General features: G+C 33.4%; 1 protein-coding gene across 1 annotated transcript in view; it reads right to left on the reverse strand.

The window, feature by feature from the left end:
• LRP1B (LDL receptor related protein 1B) overlaps positions 1-21,408 on the reverse strand; it is a 2,056,943-nt gene that overhangs the window by 181,429 nt on the left and 1,854,106 nt on the right. Inside the window, exons 69-72 of the mRNA XM_051990638.1 lie at positions 16,327-16,456; positions 12,361-12,467; positions 11,971-12,103; positions 493-615 (exon numbers count right to left, since the gene is read on the reverse strand). Coding sequence (XP_051846598.1) covers positions 493-615; positions 11,971-12,103; positions 12,361-12,467; positions 16,327-16,456 — 493 coding nt within the window. The remainder of the gene's footprint in view (positions 1-492; positions 616-11,970; positions 12,104-12,360; positions 12,468-16,326; positions 16,457-21,408) is intronic.

The raw sequence follows: 21,408 nt of genomic DNA on the forward strand, positions 1-21,408 counted from the left end.
AATTATGCTTCTTATATTCTTTATCTTCTCTGAATATTCATGGATAACTGAAGGAGGTAGATGATTCTTTTGTGTGTATGTCCATAGGCACATGTATAAGTGTGAGTGTGCATGTGTGAGAGAGACAGAGACAGAGACAGAGAGACAGAGGCAGAGACAGAGAAGGAGATTATATCTGCTTTTTTTTCACTCATCTATCTGGTAATTGTTTAATACCAGCTTTGTGTGATGGCAATATCCTTACATAAATTCTTTGCCTGAAATCAAAAGAGAATATAACCTTTAAATAGAATTAATTTATGTAAACACAGCTTTTGGAAAACCATAAAATATGAAAGGTTAATCTTTCTACTAATTGTCATGAGATAATTTTAATTTTTCATCCATGTGGCCCCCAAATTGAAATTTTTATTATTGTGTCCCAATTTATTGATCATATAAGTACATTATGTTTAGGGGAAATATAAAAGAGAGCTAATTGAGATACCATACCACACATTTCAGGGACTTCATCTGAGTTATCTCCACAATCATCTTCTCCATCACACACCCAAAAATGTAGTTTGCAGAGAGAATTATTGCAAAGGTACTCATCAGCTCGACATATATTTCCACCTTGGATAAGAAAAGAAGGCAACATAATTATTGCATATAATGTTATTGTATTATATTTTATATTATCCAAATTGTTTAGTATATATTAGATACAAATTAAAAATTTAAGAACATAGTTTTCAGTTTCTTGTATACAGTTTTTCAGTTTCATATATATGTATATCTATATCTATATCTATATAATTTTTTCTTGGCTTAGCACTTGAAGTAGGTAATATTCAATATTATATTAAATAGTGTTACTATAAGGCATAGAAGTCCTTATCTCAAAATTTCATATTATATTATCACATTTTTTATATTCGTGAGATGAGTTTTCTCTTGCTTTTCAATTACTCACTCAAATCCTATACAATCTTTATAGTATAGAAATGAAAAAGCACTTAAATTTTTTAAAAGAAATAATTTGAATTTTTAAAAAATGTGCTGTGCTGGCAGGCAGAAATACTTTTCTTTAAAATCAGTGGGGAATTTTTCTGTTGCTGGGATACAGATACATAGGATTGGTGAAAACATAAAACACCAAGAGGGAAAAGGATGGGGGGAAATTTTTTCTAACTTTAGGACAATTAAGAATGTCCCTACATCATACCACTGCTCATTTCTGCTTTAGAAATTAAGTGAAACTGTCTTGTAAAAACTGCATTAGTGACTTCAAATACATTATTTTAATCTTAATATTTTCTTTTTGGTTTGTTTAAAATAATAATTAAGAAAATTGAAATATGCCTTCTGAATGTAGCTGATTCAATTCATACCATACTGAGACATTTTAGCATACAAAGTTTTAATCAGTCATTCAGATGTTTTGTCACTCTAACAACACTGAGTAACTTTTTCTTCTTTCTACTCTGAGTCACTTGAACCATCACAATGCTCATTTGGTGTGTCTAATATAAACCTGGAGTTTATTTAAAGGACCTAAGACATAGGAAATAATTCTATTATATATTTTTATTAGTTTTACTTTTATAATGTTACTTAACTATATGGATTACAAAGGTTTTATTCTTATTGTTTCCAAGTAGAAATACTGTGATGATGATGATGATGATGTTCATAATGATAGAACAATAAAGAGGAAAGGGCTCTATCCTCATCCAAGAGACTTGGACAAAAATCACAATTCTAGGACTAAATTGTAAAAAGGCAGTTGGCCGTCCTCTTCCTTAGTTTGTTCAATTATAAAGGAAAGGATTCAATTAGATGATTTATCTATTAAAACAAAACAAAACTGTAATGATCACTAAAATGCCCATGCAAAGAGGTGCTTAGGGAAGATACAAAAAGATACACTCCCTGAGGAAATGAAAAATTTAAGAGCAAACATAACTTATATGTGTAGATAATTGCAATATGAAATAAAATGTGAAAACATGTCCATTAATATAAAAATAAAGTGATACATTTTTAAGAAGGGAAAACTGTTTTTGGCTAAAGGAATCAAGGAAGGCTTCCTGGAGGAGATAGCATTCATACCAAACCTTTAATGGCATACAAAAGACTTGAATTAAAAAAAATTGGGGGCTTGTAGTTATTACAGAGTATATGAATTAGAAAGTTAGAAAGCCCATCTAATCTAATTTTCACCATTGGATGGATAGAGGAGTATGATCTAAATGTATCAATAAAGGATTATCTAGTCTGTATCCTAAAACCTCAAATGAGAGGAAGTCTGTCAATAAAGACAGCCCATTTGGCTTTTGCACAGTTCTAATTGCTAGAAATTTTAAAAAATCATACTGAATTTCTGCCTTTCCCATAATATCTATATATTTTTATTTCTTCATTCTGGAGCCTGACATCATATCTAACTCCTCCTTTCACTTAAAATATTTTAATTTCAAATTTTTTAAATATTTGAAGACTACTATGTGTTTCCTAATTATTTTCTTCTCTGAACTAACATCATCTCCAGTTCTCTAAACATGTCTTCTTTAAGTATTGTTTTTAGTCCTTTTGCCAGAAAGGCTGCCTTTCTTTGGATACTTGTAAATATCCTTCTTTAAATGAGATAACCCAAAGTAGAGATAATATTCTAGATGTGGCCATAATATAGCAGATTCATAGCTACTGCAGATGTTCTGACTATATTATGACTCTCTCATTACAACTGAAGATTGTATCAGATTTTTTTTTTCTCTGCCATATCACACTGTTGACAACATTTAATCAAACAAAAAAGCGGTAAACATTTATTTAGCCCAATTTAGGGAGTTTCCTTACCCAGACTTTCTTCTATTTCAGTAAAATCATAGGTTTAGTCCCCATCTCTATTCCTATATCTTAGACACTATGCTAAATACTGTGAATAGATATAAGGGCCAAAACAGTCTTTGACTCTGAGGGGCTAACACTCTATTAGTGGGATAAGATATAAAGGGTTACAGGATATACACACATACATCCATATAAATTATCTATATCTATCTTTCTAAATAAATGATTCAAGGAGAGTATAACTATAGGTAATCAGGAAAGGCCACATGGAAAGGATGATTCTTGAGTTGTCCTGAAGAAAGACAGGAATACTAAGTGTTGGACAAGGAAAGCATGGATTTTAGATGTCTGGAAAAAGCCTGTGGAAAGGACTATGCAAGAGATGAAATGTCATGCACAAGGAGCAAGCAATTACATTAGTTTGGTGGCAGCATGGTGCATAAAGGAAAGGAATATATAATCAATCTAGAAATATAGGTTGAAGATCAGTTGTGAAAACTGTGTGTTTTATATGTGTGTATGTATATATACATATATACATATGTATATACACATGTATGTGTATGTATATATATATATATACATATATATGTATATAACTCTGTGTGTGTGTGTGTGTGTGTGTGTGTGTGTGTGTGTGTGTGTGTGTGTGATGATAATGATGATGAGGTCCTGGATAACTGGTTGAGTTGGCAGAGAAAGCCTTAAAGATAAGATTACACCCTGAAGTAAGAAGGGAAGATCCCTATGGAGATCAGCCTCCATCATTTATAGAGGTGGTGGGTAACCCCACCATACTGTATCTAATCATAAATAAAATTATATCAAACTCTCAAGATTAAATTTACCCTATAAATCTGTCCATGGCATATGCCATCTTTGCTGAATCCTTTTGGGTTAGTCCGCTATGACATTCTGCCTCCTGGTACTTTTTTCTCATCCCTACTCTATGTCTCATGGTGTCTTTCTCCTTGTTATGTATAGCTAACTAGCTCTTTTAGGGTGCTAAACTCCTCTGTGGGTTTAGCTTGCCAGTCAGTGATGTACTCCCACCTCATGATGTGTTCTCTTTCTCCAACTTAATTGTAAGTTCCACTAGGGATCTTGTCTTTTCCATTGTTAATTATTAAAACCCCTTTCCTTACTAAGTATATACTCTCTCAATTTTATTTCATATTTATTATTCCTGGTATCTATGGTATCTCCTCTTTTTATCTGTAACCTCTTATAAATATACTTACTTTTGCCAAAGAGAATGGCTAATATGAATTCATCCCATGAACAAACCCCAACATTAGTTGTCAATTGCTCTCCTCAGTCTCATCATTTGGTATCTACATCAATCTCCTTTGGTGCTGAACCTCAAACACATCATATACACACATATGTATATATATATATATATGTACATATATATAAATTTTAAAATGATAAGTTTTTTTTATCCCATTCAAGCTTGAAGTACAGGGGCTATTCACAGGCCTCATTTCACTGGAGATTAATTAGCACAATTTCTGACTTGTGACAAATAATTCAACCCTTCCTTAGGCAAAGGGGTACCTTTTCCCACCTGAAGCTCCCATTCCTTCCACTTCTGAGGTCTCTCCATGTTAAAGTTGGATTTAGTGGGGCCCTTTGGCATAGAACACAATAGGACAGAACTCCTAAAAGCAAAAGACTTGCCAACCTTGGGCTCCCAAAATGATGGGATTATAGCCAACCATTTCCTAGTGAGGTGTGAAGAGTTTGCCAAAGAAGCTTGGATTTTATTGTAGAATAAGGGGGGAATCAGAGAGGATTGTGAGAAAATAGTGCAGTAGGCAGCCTGCTCTCTAAATTTCTTCCATAGAAAAAAAGAGAAAATTGCTTTAGAGGGAACATAGAATCAAGGTAAAGCCCATGTTCTCCTAAAATAACCTAATCAGATCTAAGGACAGAGTGGACCTCCTGGTGCAGAGTTTCTGCCACAGTGATTTGCAAACATCTCCAGGTCAACTCTGCTGAATGAATAAACAATAACCTCTGGGACAGCTCATAGAAAGCCTTTGCCTTAGATACTTTCTTCTCATGGATTGTTTGGGGGTCTAAGCACTGAATGGGAGAAGATTGAAGGACCATCCACTCTTCATGGACATAGACACATCACAGGTTGCACCGCAGTTGTAGGGGAGAAGCTTACACACACCTGGTGAGTGCAGTAATGAGGGCTGTGGCTCCTGCTGGTTGTGGGCACTGGCAAGGGAACAGAGCCTCTAGTTTCAGTTACAGGAAGGAGAAAATACAACTGTAGTTGGCAGCCACCGGAGGAAGATAAAACCCCAGGGAATAAAATAATTTTCGGGTGTGACAAATGCTGAAAAGTTGGGTTTCCATGTGTTGCAAACTTTGAAGTAGTGTGGGATTGGGATAGTGATCAATAGAAGCCTTAAGCAAACAAGGAATTGGGGGGCTAACAAGGCATGGGTGAATTCAGCCAATCAGAAGGAGTCTGGTGATTTTGAGAAAACCACAAATTGAAGATAATAGCCGATCCAGCCTAAATTCATGAGTTCAAAAACCTGACTTGACCAAATTACTACTGTACTTGCTTAATAGGCAGATTGAATATTAAACACCACCTCCCCTCCCCTATCCCCACTCCCGAGGAGTTTTCTGCCATTTTTGAACATGACATGTATAATGAGGGAGGGGGAATATGTTTATATATATTTTAAGGGAAACATGCAGAGTATATATCAGAAAGATTGTAACCGGGAAGAAAAATCAATCCATTCTCTGAAGGGAAAGGCTGCACCACATTAGCAAGTATAAAGCTTCTTCCACATCTGTGCTCAGTGCACCTTTTTCCCAAAGAGCAGTGGGGCCCGCTTCTGGCCAGAAACATTAAAACAATTCCTTAAGATTCTTCAATCAATTTTCCTCAGTATCTGATTTTTAGTGCTAAGAGCATATTTGTAACACAGGGAAAGTATGAGCAAGCATTGTAGCCCAAGCTTAGGAGTAGAGAGGAGAGCCCAATGTTGAGATCCAGGACAGATCCTAAAAAATAGTAAAAGGACCCGAGGTGTAGATCATAATTCCCCATACCTCAACATTAGAACTTGATCATACTAATAGACAATAAAAATAAAATAAGACCAAAAAAAAAAAAAAAAGATAAAAATGAGCAAGCAAAGGAGAACTCCACCCTAGATAGCTACTATGGGGATACAAATAATTAAGATTCATATTCAAAGGAAGATATTAGACTTTAAAAAGCTACTCTTTTTAAACTCTTTTTAAAACTTTTTTTAAAAAAGCACAAAAATATTTCTTAAAAGAATTTTAAAAGGGCTTTAATAATCAAATAAGAGATTTCAAGGAAAATAAGAGGGAAAAAAAGCAATCCATTAAAGTCAAGAAAACTGTGAAAAGAACATCAACTAACTTGCAATAAAGAACCAAAAACTTAAGAAAACAATTCCTGAAAACTAGAATAAGGCAAAGAGAAACCCATGATAATCTAAGACACAACAAAATAATAAAAAGAGAATATGAAACATCTCATCCAAAAAAAAAATCAACTGATTTGGAGATTAAGGTAAATAATATAAGAGGTAGGATTGTCTGAAAAGCTTCTGATAAAAAAGCTTGACACAATATTACAAGAAATTATTAAAGAAAATTGACCAAGTTCTAGAATAAAAGGACAAAGCAGAAATAGGAAAAAAATCAGCTGATTGCCATCTGTAAAAAAAAAAAGGCCCATGGGGAAATTTTCAGGAATATCATAGTCAAGATTCAAAGCTCAACCAGGGTAAAATACCAAATATAATTTAAATATCATGTAAGATATAAGACCTAATAGTTAAACTATATTGAAAAGCTGTAGGTTTTGGAATATGTTTTGTAGAGGAAAAGAGTTGGGGTTGTGATCAAAGGTGACTTAAACAGCAAAGTATAGCATTGAAAGGGAAAAAAAAATTAATGAAGTAAAAAAAAGTGACAAAAACAGCAGAACTTAAGGGAAAATTTGATATGTATCTGAGAGAAATATAAAATATTAAGGACCAATTATAATGGACTCACTAAGGCCAAATAATTTACTTCTTATATATGAAAATATAAATTCTTTAAGACTATCATTTTTACTTGGGTAGCTTAAAAGAAAAACTTGGGCTGAGCTGAGTATAATGGGATGATTCTTAAAAATAAAACAAAACAAAATTCTGTAGAGTTTTTAATTTCTTGCGTAGGAAGTCATTATCTTTTAGGGGAAAAAATAATGAGTTCAATTTCAGATATGATAACTAAAGGACATCATGATGGAGCTATCCAGCATGCAATTAAGTGATTTAGAAACAAACTTATGAGTGAAATGAAGGTTTGCACCCCTCTATAACCCCTATCTTTTATGCAGATGATCCATTGGCTCTCCAAATCTCCATTTTGAAATTGCAAAATGGCTTTCCTTTAAAGAGAAAGTTTTACATTTCATTTTCATTTTATACACTGTCCAGTCCTATTAGCTTTATGTCACCAACAATTGATAAATGTGCCAAATATGCCTTCATCTAATCTTTCAAGAAAGACATCAATCCAGTCATTAAGCTACTTTTTAATCCTCCAAATTATAAATAACATAATATTTTCACATTACCCATTAGAATATAATAAGTAAAATGTTAATAATTTAATGAAACCTAGCTACAATATTTCTTTTCTGTGCTAACTTAACAGTTAAAAAAAAAGGAAATGAGGCTATATGGCATGAATTATATTTGAATATAACTTCCTAGCTTTTAGTAATCACTGCTGCTTTGTTGTTGAAATGTTTTTTAACCAATGGTAGTATAGATTAATGGAGGGAGGACTAGTTTCAAATCCAGGAAAACCTAGGTTCATGCATTGCCTCTGCCACAAGGCTGTGTGAACTTGGGCAATTCTTTTAAACTCTCAATGCTTTAGACAAGGAGATATATAAGGTGGAGACAGTGTTAACCTGCACTGGGAATAGGAATTTTCATACTCTGGAGTTCCCTATATCAATAAATCACAGGTTTAATCTCTATTTTTTTAAACCCCAACTTCTTTTTTATTATTTTTAACACAAATTGCTTCATGAATCATATTGTGAGAGAAAAATCAGAACAAAAGGGAAAAACATGGGAGAGATTTAAAAAAAAAAGTGAACATGGATGTGTCAATTTAAATTCAGTTTCTTTAGTAATTTTTCCGGGTGCAGATGCCATTTTCTGTTCAAAGTCTATTGTTATTCCTTTGGATTCCTGAACCACTGAGAAGAACCAAGTTTTTCATAATTCATCGTTGCATATTATTGCTGTTACTGTGTACAATATATCCCTGAATCTGATTGTTTCACTCAGCATCAGATCATGTAAATCTTTCCAGGCCTTCCTAAAATTCAGCGTGTTTATCATTTTTTTATACAATAAAACTATTCTATTATCTTCATGTACCACAACTTGTTCATCTAATCCCCAATTAATGGGCATCTACTCATTTTCCAATTCTTTGCTACCACAAAAAGAGCAGCTACAAACATTTTTGCATATGTGAGTCCTTTTTCTCTTTATGATTTCCTTGGGATACAGACCCAATAATGGCAATGCTGGGTCAAAGGGTATGCAAAGATTCATACCCCTTTGGACATAGTTCCAGATTGCTCTCCAGAATGCTGGGATCATCTCATAACTTCACTAACAATTCATTAGTATCTCAATTTTCCATCTTCAACTTTTACCGTTATCTTTTCCAGTATTTTTAGCTAATCTGATAGATATGAGGGGGTACCTCAGGGTTGGTTTAATTTGTATTTCTCTAATAGTGATTTAGAGCATTTTTTTCATATGTCAATAGATGATTTTAGTTTCATCCTCTGAAAATTGTTTATATTCTTTGACTAAACAAGTCACCTTGTCTCTTCCTTTACTGAGAATACAGAGATTCTGGGACATAAAAATTCTCTACTCTTTCTTCAAATTTCTTTACTTTCAATCATTTTTCCTTCTTGCTTGAAATAAATGATTAAATGAAATAAACAGTTCTCATTTCTAAAACTGACTCCTCATTTATGCTCCATATTACATCTTATATGCCTCTTTCATCTTTGTTTCATCAATCAGCTCTTCTATTTTTGCATCATTAATGTTTTTCTATTGTCTCTATGTTCTCTGATGACAGATATGCCCAAATTACCTTAATTCTCATGAATCAGGAATTATTATAACCTATATAATAAAAACCATAAATTTATATGATTTATAAAGCACTTAGTAGACAGCCTAATATATGTAGTATTTATTAAATGCTTTTACCTTCCCAAATCACCTTCCTGAATTCAAATGATCCGGGCCAAATGAACCATAATTCAGGGTACTGAAAGAATTTGCAGGTATGATTGCTAAGAATAGTAGCAATTTGGAACGTGAACAAATGCAACAATTTTTGAAAAAAAAAAAAAAGGAAAAATGACTGAAGAAAACAACTCCTTAAAAAGTAGAATTAACTAAATGGAAAAAGAAATACAAAAGCTAACTTAAGAAAACCACGCATTAAAAACTAAAATGGGACAAATGTAAGATAACAAGAATCAAACTAAAAAAGAAAAAAAAAATGGAAGAAAATGTGAAATATCTCATTAGAAAAACAACTGACCTAGAAAATAGACCCAGAAGAGACAATTTAAAAATTATTGGCCTATTTGAAGACCATGACCCCCAAAAGAATCTAAATTGCATTCTTCAAGAGATCATTAAAGAAAACTGTACTAATATTCTAGAAAGAGAGGGGGAAATACTCACTGAAGGAATCCATGGATCACCTTTGGAAAGAGATTCCACAAGGAAAATCCCAAAGTACATTGTTGCAAAATTCTGCAACTACACTCTCAAAGAAAAATATTGCAAGCTTCCAGACAAAAACATTTCAAAGATCAAGGAGCAAACATCAGCATTACCCAGGATCTGGCAGCTTCTATAATAAAGTATCAAAGGGCCTGAAATCCCATATTCTGGAATGCAAAGGACCTAGTGTTATAAACAAGAATTAACTCCCCAGTGAGACTCAGCATGATTGTTCAGGGGAGGCAATGAATCTTCAATGAAGTAAGAGACATTCAATCCTTTCTAAAAAAAAAAAAAAAATGAACTAAACAGAAAATTTAATCTACAAACACAGGATTCAAGAGAAACATAGAAAGACAAACAGGGAAAATATATATTATTTAAAGATTAAACTGTTTACATTTTTAGATGGGAAAACAATATCTGTAACTCTTAATAACTATATGATTCAGACAGAGTTGGGGCATCACATGGACTAGATGTGGTTGTGAATGGATTCTGATGAGATATCAAAGAAAAATAAAACATTAAGGGGTGGAAAAAGATCTGTACTGGAAAAGAGAAAGAGGAAGGGAAATTGGGACAGTTAGATCACATGAATTGGTTTAAAGAACTGTTACAATCTAAGGATAGAAGGGAGAAGGAAGAGCATTGTTTGAAGATCTCAATTTTGGCTCTAAAAGGGAATAAGTTAATCATTCAGTTGGGTACAGAAATTTATCTAACCTAAAGAAGTAGGAGGAGAAAAAGGAAAGAAAAGGGAGGGGCAGGATAGAAGGGAGGAGTAATACTAGAGTAAAAGGTAAGAGAAGGGGGAAGGGTGATAAAAGATAAGATAAAACATACTACTAAGGACAGGGTGGAAAAAGAGAAAAGAGTATACACGGGTTAAAAATAAAATGGAGGGAAATACAGAGCTAGTAATAATTACTGTAAATGTGAATGGGATGAACTCTCCAATAAAGCGGAAACTAAAACAAAATCCTGCAATATGTTGTTTACAAGAAACACATCTGACATGGAAAGACTCATACAGAGTAAAGGTAAGAACCTGGAACAGAATTTACTATCCTTCAGTTGAAGTAAAAAAAAAAAAAAACAGAGGTAGCCATAGTGATCTCAGAAAAAGCACATGTAAAAATAGATCTCATTAAAAGAGATAAGGAGGGGGAGCAAGGTGGTGCAGTGGATAGAGTATCAGCCCTGGAGTTAGGAGGACCTGAGTTCAAACCTGGCCTCAAATACTTAACACTTCCTAGCTGTGTGACCCTGGGCAAGTCACTTAACCCCAACTGCCTCAGGGGGAAAAAAAAGAGAGAGACAAGGAGAGAAAGTACATCTTGATAAAGGGTACCATAAATAATGAGGCAGTAAGGATACTAAATGTGTATGTATCAAGTAGCTGAGCAGCCAAAGCCCTAGAGAATATTTTAAACCAGTTACAGGAAGAAATAAACAGCAAAACAATACTAGTGAGGGATCTCACCCTCCTCTCAGAATTAGACAACTAAACCCAAAACAATTTTACATATATTTTTATTTTCAGTGGAACTGTTATACTTTCCATTTATTTTGAAGGCTGAATCTTTATAATTAGAGTGGGAGTGACAAGCAGAGAGATTTTTTTTTTAATATGGCTGAATCTTCTAGTGCTAAGGATTATTATTAGTTTTGGGGCCAGGTTTGTGTTCTTTAAGGTCTCTTTCAGTTTTATAATTAAATCAGTCTATGATTTTTGTTGTTCTTGTTGCTGTTCAGTCATTTTCAGTTGTGTCTGATTTCACATTTTCTTGGCCAAGATACTAGAATGGTTTACCATTTCTCTGTCTAAATCATTTTATAGACAAGGAACAGAAGCAAATGAGATTAAATTACTTGACCAGAGTTATACACTCTATAAATGTGTGAGGCCATATATGAACTCATGTAGATGAATTCTTGACTTCAGGCTTAGCACTCTACTGAGCAACTTAGCTACCCACCTATGATCTTTGGGTAGAGGATGCCAAGGTGTTAATATATTGAAATGAACCTGGCAATAACACTAATATAGGAGATGCTAATAATATATATGAAGTAAGTTGGTACCACATTCTAATAAATGTTAATGTAATGAAAATAAGCAAAATGAGAAAGATCATTTAATAAATAAATAATAGCAATATAACGTAACACTTCAATAAAGAATAGTAATATATTTTAGATTTATTTGTATTGTGTGTGTTTTTTTATTTCATGAAGTAATTTCACATCCCTTTCATCATTACAGGATTAAAAAAGAATTCCTCACCTCTGTCACAATGATCTTCATCACTGCCATCGACACAGTCATGGACTCTATCACATAGCCATCTGATAGGGATACAATGGGCCTTGTTTTTACATCGAAATTGATCTTCTTTGCATTCAATTACACAATCCATCTGTGAAAATATGGTTTTGTATTGACGTTTTCATTACTGATATAATATAGTCACAAATGGAGCAAACAGGTAGCCAATACTTCTAGAGTCTCATTATACTGTATGTCCTCCATTTTGGAAAATATTATGGAACTTATGATTTTATCAGCAATAATGTTATTTTCATATTAATCTCATTGAAATTACTGTATTTTCATTATCTAAAAGTTAAAGTCAAATGATATAAGCATTATAGTTAAATGATGTTTTTCTTTTACCTCATCTGAGCCATCTGCACAATCATATTCTCCATTACATCGTAAAGAAGCTGAGATACATCCTCCACTGGCACAAATGTACTCACTTGATGAACACGTAGGAGAAGCTGATTAAAAATATAAATGTTATCATTAGACAAAACATCTCAACTTTTGGAAAAAGTGTACATGTTTAACAGTGGATTAAACATTACTTCTTCTAAAAGAATTGCATAATAGACTCAAAATAATTTTAACATATTTCATAGTAATGAAAAAATAATCATTGGATTGTTATTCAATTATTTTTTCTTTTAATTTCAAATGGTTAATATTCTAAAAAATTAAGCACTTTGTCAAATAATTGAAATAGCATTGCAATGTAATGAATTGCACAAAACAGTTATTTCTCATTAGTTTTAGTAAAAATAGTCCATCACACATGGATTTAGAGACAAAATGGACCTTAAAGACTCTCTCATTTTTTATATGAAGAAAGTGAATCTTATAAAGATTAAATAAGTTACCCTGAGTTCCATACATAGTAAATGATAATCAGAAGTTGAATTCCAATTTTCTTATTCCAAATCCAATATTCTTTCCATTGCTTCTAATGTCACATTATTCTCTCATTTTTCAAGATAAAACATTTGGGTTTTTCATAATTTAGGAACAAAGTTATGATTTTAACAGTAAAATAGTTGTTTAAAAACTTGTAATTAAGTTTTGGACAAATTGGAAAATTAATTTCCAATCTACATATTTAACATTGTGCTACTCTATTAATTCTGTCTCATATTACATTAAATCTATCTGGGATTCATAAGACTTCCAAGTATAAGAAAACAAACAAAATATGTTTATCTGACTCCCTAATACTGTACCAGAGAATAGAATGTAATGTTTTTGGTAAGTGTCAATACTTTATCCCATTTCCTAGTTCTCTACCCTCTCTCAAAAAAAAAAAAAAGATTTCAATGACAAAAAATAATTTTAGAATGATGTAATTTTAATACATCATGACATCTGCTATTGCTTTGTTGGTCTACATTTGTTATTTTATCAGTAATATTTCAGTTATGTTTGACTTTTCAAGATCCCATTTGGGATTTTCTTAGCAAGGATATTGTAGTAGTTTTCCATTTCTTTCTCCAACTCATTTTGCAAACGAAGGAATAAGATAAATAGTGACTTACTCAGGGTCAATTGCTAGTGATTGTCCGAAGCTCGATTTGAATTCAGGAAGATGAGTCTTCCTGATTCAAGGCCTGATTCTCTGGTTCTCTATATCTACCTTGCCACCTATTTGCCTCAGCTAACTTGGGTTTACCAAGCTAACAATTATAGGACTATTTATTTCTTCCTAAATGTTTATAATTAAGACAAGTGGCCATTAACTGTGACCAAACTTTGAGTATGGTTTTATGTTGCTGATAGTGAAAAGACTCATACCTGCAATTTATATATATGACTGAAAATATGGATCAAAATAAACTTATGTCAATTTATGCATTTTAATATAAAGATGAAATTCTTTATAAAAATACCAAAGTATATAAAATTAAATGGTACTGAAAAAGATACACTTGTAAAGTAAACTGCAACCAAATGAAAATGCCTAGTTTCTAATAGTAACTATATTAAAATATGTATTTTCCTTAGTTACTTTATTTTATGATTTATTTATATTAGAATTAACATAATGTATTGTACATATTAACACATCATATATCAAGTACAATTAATATGTATAATTAATATTGAATTATATATAATTAACCACACTTGTTACTTTTTTATTTTACTCTCATTTCCATCTGTGCTTGAGTGACACTAAGGCATCAACTGCCTTTCCTTCTAAACTTCAGAGTAGCTTAGTATCAAAAGCTCTTACAGGTTTCATTCCATTGGAGACTTTATAGGATTCCCTAAGAAGAGTTCTCCCTTATATAATTGGGATTATATTTTCTCTGCCAAGCTTTATGATTCTTCTATCAATTCATAACCAGAAAGAAAAAAAAAAGAAAATGATTCAACATGATTTTACAGTAATGAAAAGGAAACCTCTGATTTGTTTCCCTAATCATAAATAGATTTTTCCTTTTCTCTAGTTAACTTATTGAAAGCTTTCCCCGCTCTCTTTTCTGACTAATAGCAGCAAAATACATTTCCCCTCATTAACCAGCAACAATCTATTTCCTGATCTTTTCCTTAACTAATGTTGATTGACCTCTTAAAAGGACATTTCTTCCTTTCTCCAGATTGTATGGAGCATTTTAAAATCTATTTGACTTTTTAGAAAGTGTCCAGGAGATGGTAATCAACAATATCAGATAATGCCGAAAAGTAAAGAGTGAGAACTGAGAAAAGATAATCTAATTTTACAACTACACATCACAAAGAACTTCTGGAGAGAGTAGTTTCAGTTGAGTGGTAGGACTGGAAGATAAATTAAAGAAACCTTAGAAGAGAATGAAAGTAGAAGAAGTATAAGGATCAGGAATAAATGGATTTTTCAAGGACTTTTAGAGGACAAAGAGAGAAAATCCAAATAGGGAATAAGGTCAAATATAACTCTGGGAGATAAAAGGGCTGGAGGTCACACAGTGAAGACAAAGAATAAGTTTAGGCAGAGTAAGAATAGGGAGATATGTAAAGATATAGGATTAGGAATCAGCTAAAGAAATTCAAGAGTTTAAAAGCACAGGAAAAGAACTTGTTGATGATGGCCAGATCAAGAGTGTTATAACTCCTATGGGCAGCTGGAGTGGAGTGGAGAAATTGATCATAGTAGGTGAGCAGATGAAAGACAGAGAATGCACGTTGAAGGCTCCTAGAATGAGAGCAGTTGGGCTAGGCTCAGCATAGGACTGCTTGAAAAAGGCAAGGGAATGTCCCGGAGTTTGCAGATAGTGACAACTAGAATCAGGACTTAGTGATGAATTTAGTTTTCATAAATCTCAAAAGGTAAAAGATTGTATAGTGGTGGTGGTGGTGGTGGTGGTGGTGGTGTGTGTGTGTGTGTGTGTGTGTGTGTGTGTGAGAGAGAGAGAGAGAGAGAGAGAGAGAGACAGAGAGAGACAAACACAGAGAAACAGAGAGAGACAAAGACAGAATGACAGAGATAGAGAGAAACAGAGACAGAGAGACAGAGTGAGACAGAGACAGAAAGACAGAGAGCCAGTCTGGAACTGATAATGGGGACCAAGTACTCATTGTGACTACTGAGTTAAGGGCACGAGTGAAAGTACAGTCAGTACTGAAAATGATAGCCATCAATGAAATATCATGGTGAGAGACATGTTTCAGTAAATGCCATAAGATGAAAAAAGCATGAAAGTAGTTTTCTGACCTCCACGTAGTCCAAAAAGCCTAGAAAGGAAATGGGACTGCCCACTAACTTACTAAACCCCTTGCTTTGCAAAAGAGGAAACTAAAGACATTAAGTCACACAAAAGAGTTAGGTATTTTCCCCAGTTAAGGAAAATCTAAATAATGCTTAGTTGCTAGTATCTAAAGCTAATAAGGAAAATAATGGGACATAAAAACATATGCATATGGATATATGGATGCTATATAAGCTAATTATGTGAATTTTTATATTTTCTCACTGAATACTTCAGATATATAGATGAATTTTGAACTAAGTGAATGATAACCTTTCTATTACATATTCATAATTTACTTTTTCATAAAAAATTTTCTTATCCACATTTTCACTACTGTCTTTCTATCTCTCTGTCTTTGTCACTCTTTCTCTCCCACTTTCTCTGTCTGTCTCTCTCTCATACCAATTATGTCAATTAAATAGTTACATGTTATTTGAATGTTATTTCTGGATAATTTTATTTCTAGACAATATTATTTCTAACTAAAGTAAATCCTTATCTTCATTTACCAATACCATATTTTTTCAGCTAGTTCCTTAAATTGAATTTTCTCTGCTAAATGGGCACATATAAATAAAGAAGATTGCTATATTTTTACCTGGTTCACAGTTTTTCTCATCATCTCCAAATTTGCAATCTTCATGTCCATCACATTTCCATTTTGCTGATATGCACTGACCAGTAGCACACTGAAACTGATCTTTGGAGCAACCAGTTTCACAATTTCTCTGTTAAAACATAACAAAAAATAACAAAATTGGATCTTCTGGCAGGTGTTTGCAGACATGAATACACATAATCAAGTACCATGGCATATTTCCAAAAATATTGTTATATTTTGAGTCTGTCTCTATAAAGCCAAAGACAGACTATATTATTTGCCAAGATATTTGTTTTCCTGTGGCTCTTTGATAATCTGTAAAACTTATAATAAAATAAGAAACAAAACAATGTGTAACATGACTTTATTTGTTATATTAGTCAAATATCCTAAATAGCATATGGAAAAAAAAATATTCCGTTAGAGAAATGTTTTTTTTTTTTTTGATAAAGCATTTATCAATGATACCAAAACTTTGTTTAAAAATTAATATTTTTACTATTAGCTTGAATATATTTTATTATTTCTGAAAAGCCTGCCTTAACACTTTATGATAGACATTTGAAGGTTTAGTTCTAGCTTTATTTTATTTCAACACTTAGTTTTAATGACTATTATAACAGAAAAAGATACTTCACAAAGATAACTTGGATCCAAACAGGAGATGTTCATTGGTGGCTTCATTTAATATGATTTGGCTTCAAAAATATTATAATTCTGAGCAAGTGAAAGAACTATATAATACATAAAGTACTTTTCAAATCTTAAAGTTCTATATAATGGAAGCTGTTATTACTTTTGAGTTCTTTCTACCAATTATTCAAAGCTTTCAATATACTTTGACTACCAAATTGCCATCTTTATTGATATCAATCTTTTGTTCTTGCACACTCCCTGGAAGGTGTTATGTGAGAATTGTTTTGTATACAAGAATTTTAAATAGGTTAAAAAGATTTGTTTCCAAGGTTTAATTGTGCACATTTTTAAAATTTTGCAGGTGAAACAATTTTTGGCAATAAAAGCTTAATTTTAAAACATCATGCTAACTTGTTTGTGGAGTAAAATTGGATTAGCTAAAATTTCAGGACATAATATACACTTAGGGAGAAGTTATCACTAAGAGTAGTGAATTTAAATCCATCTTTCGAATAACTGTAATTCAGAACAAATTTGATTCAGAACAAATTTTACCAATCTGTTTTTGTTCTGATGAGATCATCATTGTTACATTGCAATGTGCCTGTTGAAGAGCCACTAATAAGAGTGACAGAATTGTCAGCATTGTCTTGATGCTAACTTGTGCCTGTATAATTATTTTCAATCCATGGTTATGTTGCAATAACTTTTTTATTCCACTCTTTCATTCTGAGAAGACTAGTTTATTTACTACTAAATAATATAAACAAGCAATGTGGTATATGGGGCAAGTATCAGGGATTTGGCACCAAAATTGGGAAAGATTTCTAGGAGAAGGTAAGATTTATAGCTAGGAGCTGAATGAAGCCAGGGAAGCAAGGAGATGAGAAAGAAGAGAATTTGGGGAATAAGGAGAAGCAGAGAAAATGCCAATAGTCAGGAGATAAAGTGTCTTATGTGAGGAATGCAAAAATGTTACTAGATTAAAGAGCACTAGATAGAGTATAAAGTATAAGTAAACTGTAAGAGGGGAAGAAATGTTATTTTAATCAAAAAAGAGAACTTTTTTTTCTGGATAAGAAATGTAACAATGTAATTTAGAAAGAGAATTTTTATTTTCAAGTCCCTCCTCCACCACCAAAATTTCCTTCCTTTCTATCTACTTAGTTTCTTATTTCTTCCCGTTTGCCTAAACCTTTTTCCTATTTAATTACCATTCTGAAGCCCTTTCTTTCAGTCTTCATGGTTTGAAATGATCTGTTACACTTGGCCACTTTCAGAAAATATTAAGTTTCATAATCCTAACTGGCTATTTCCATTGTTTACATGAAACAAATAAAAATAAGATTAGCCAGGAATATGCCTTCATATAAGACATATTCATAGCAAAATGGGAATGTAAAATTTTGATTTCCCATATTTTGAAATTCCAGATCTGGCTCAGTGTTTTTTTCACATGTACATGTCTTCTCTTCTCAAATGGAGATTCTTTATCTCTACACATGAGCTAAGACTGAATTACAAACTGTTAACAGAGTTCCCAGTAAATGAAATATGCTCTTACCACTCTTCTCTCTCACTGCTCCATTCTTTACAAAATGGGGAAGAAAAGGAACTTATAAATTTCTCAATGTTTCAGCATCTGATTTATTTTGCACATTGAGTGTTACAGAATCAAGTACAGAAATGGAGAGAATGAAGTAAAAGAAAGATGAAATTGTTTATGGTAGATTATGTGTCAAATTCACCACCCATTAAATCCCTAATTAAATTCACAAATTCATATAAAAATGCAGTGCATAGAGTACCAGCTTTGGAGTCAGGAAGGCAATTGCCTCACCAAAAAAAGTAATTAGGAAATATTTAACAAAAGAAGTAAAAATAAAATGTGACATGATGTTAATTTGTAGCTTTCTAAGTCAAAATTAGCAAGGATTTGTTTTTATTTTATTTTGACATTCCATTGTCTAATTGTTTGGTTGTTGTCCTTCATGCTCAAAGAAGATGAAAATGATATCACTATATTAGGGTTCAGCATACAGGATGTTTGATTGGGGCTGATCAGACCAATAAGAGTTCTACCACAAGTTTGGCTCAAATAGTCCAAAGGAACATTTGAAGTAGAGATGCCTCTAGATTTGCACAATTCACATTACTTCCCAGGTACTGCAATTCTGCTTTGCTCATAGAACACAGTGTCTTCTTTAATATGGGCATATCACCCTGGGTGGACCTGTGCCAATGTCTTCCATGTCACAAGCAGTTCTAAAGTTCTTCAGAGAGACCTTGAGAATGTTTTTTTGTCACTTCTAATTTCCATATGAGTACTTGCCTTGTGTTAAGTTCTCCATAAAATAGTCTTTAAGGCAACTAAAGTTTGGCATTCAGACAACGTGGCCAGCCCAGTGGAGCTCTGCTCTCTGCAGTAGAGTTTGAATGCTTGACTGTTCAGCTTAAGAAAAAAACCCCAGTGTCTGCCTTTCAAACACTGAGCTAGTTCTAGCAATGCTTGCATTAACCTAATCATCTATGTGCATATCCCTGGAAAGCTGACTACCAAAGTCAGTGATATTATTCACAATATTCAACATTTCTCCATTTACAGTCACTGATGGTTTCATAGATGGATAGTGCACTGCTGGCTGGTAGAGAACTTCTGCTTTCTTAATGTTTTCAGACCAAAATTGGCACAAATGACAAAGAATCGATCCATATTCTGTTATATTTCAGCTTCAGAACCTGAATGATGAATGTATAATCATATGTAAACAAAAAAGTCTTCCTCCATTTTAGTCCTGGTTATAGTCTTTTCAAATTAAATAGTTTACCATCAGTGTGATAGCCAACTTTGATGCTGTTTTCATCCTTGGTGGAAGAGTCCACAATATCACTAAAAACATCATGCTAAAAAGCATGAGAGCAAGCACACAGCTCTGCTTCACAACATTGGTGTCTGGGGAAAATGCAAGAGCATTATCTATTATCCTAAACTTGTACAAGCATATTGTCATGAAACTGGCATACAACAGTGTCTAATTTTTTCAGGCAAACATTTTGTCATGATCTTCCACAAACTCTCAAGGCTGATATTATCAAAGTCCTTAGTCAGATTGATGAACATTGTATACAGACCTCTGTTCTGATCCTGGCATTTGTCCTGGAGTTGTTAGGCAGCAAATACCCTATCAACTATTCCTCCATACTTTCTGAAATCACACTGGCTCTCAGGTAGATGACCATCTTTCATCTTGCATGTGAAGGATCAGCCTATAAGAAAGACTCTGGCAAAAATCTTTCTGGAAATGACTAGGAGAGAGCCCTATTTGTGATTGTCACAGAACAATTTATTTCTTTTTTCTTTATAGAGATGCTCAGTGGAGACATCCTTGAACTCATGGAGGAGTCTACAGTTCTTGAGAGAGTCTTTGTATTGCTTTTTCTGACCACCTTGTGAATGCTTGCCTTGTGCGAGTTCTCCATAAAGTAATTTTTTTTTTTTTTTTTTTTTGGCAAGTGTACATTTGGCATTTGAACATGGCTGGCCCTACATAGTTTGTGCAGTATAGCTGGAATGCTTGGCAGGTTAGGTTGAGAAAGGGCTTTGGTGTCTGGGAGACATGACACAGGAGACATTGGCACAGGACTGTTCAGCATGACATGCCCTCATCAAAAAAAAATGCTGTGCTCTATGAGCAAAGCAGAAGTGAATTAGCTCAGAAGAAAAGTGATTATGCAAGGCTAGAGTATCCATCATAAATGTGCATGAGGACTATTTGTGTCTGACTGGCAGAGCCTTCTGAGCTCCCATTGGGCTGCTCAGCCACAGTAGGATACTGTGTAACAGTGTAACAGTAGGATACACTGTAACAAGATCCTAACATAGGATATCATTTCAGTCCTCTTTAAGAACAAAGGACAACAACCACCCAACCACGAGGATAACCTCCTTTTGCCAGGAAGATTTTAGTTAGGTTTCATATGAGTGGTGGCTCCCTATGTCAGCTGGAACTGGATTGGTACCAGGTGCTTTACCACACAAGAGAAGCCTAATAGCATTCAGTACTTCTTCAGTTGGAAATTTGGATTGGGGGGGGCGGTACTGAATCCAGCCTTCGGTATATGGTTAATGGCTTCAGCATTGTCTGATGATGGTTTTTGAGAATGCTATGGAAGTGTTCTGCCCTTTTTCTCCAGGATCATGTCCTTATTACTAATCAATGTGATTCCATCAGTGCTGAGTGGCTGAGATGAACTATAGGTCTTTGGCCCATAAATAGCCTTTCAGCACATCATAAAAGTGTTTTGGATTGTTACCATAAGTATAAAAGTGAATCTCATCTGCATTCCTACCAAGCCAAGAATTCTATATCCCTCTAAGTTTTGTTTGCATTTTATTTTTAATGGAGTTAATTGCTGCTTTCTTAGGGATTGACAAACTGTCCT

The sequence above is a fragment of the Antechinus flavipes genome, chromosome 3 (genome assembly GCF_016432865.1).
Source record: "Antechinus flavipes isolate AdamAnt ecotype Samford, QLD, Australia chromosome 3, AdamAnt_v2, whole genome shotgun sequence".
NCBI lineage: Eukaryota > Metazoa > Chordata > Mammalia > Dasyuromorphia > Dasyuridae > Antechinus > Antechinus flavipes.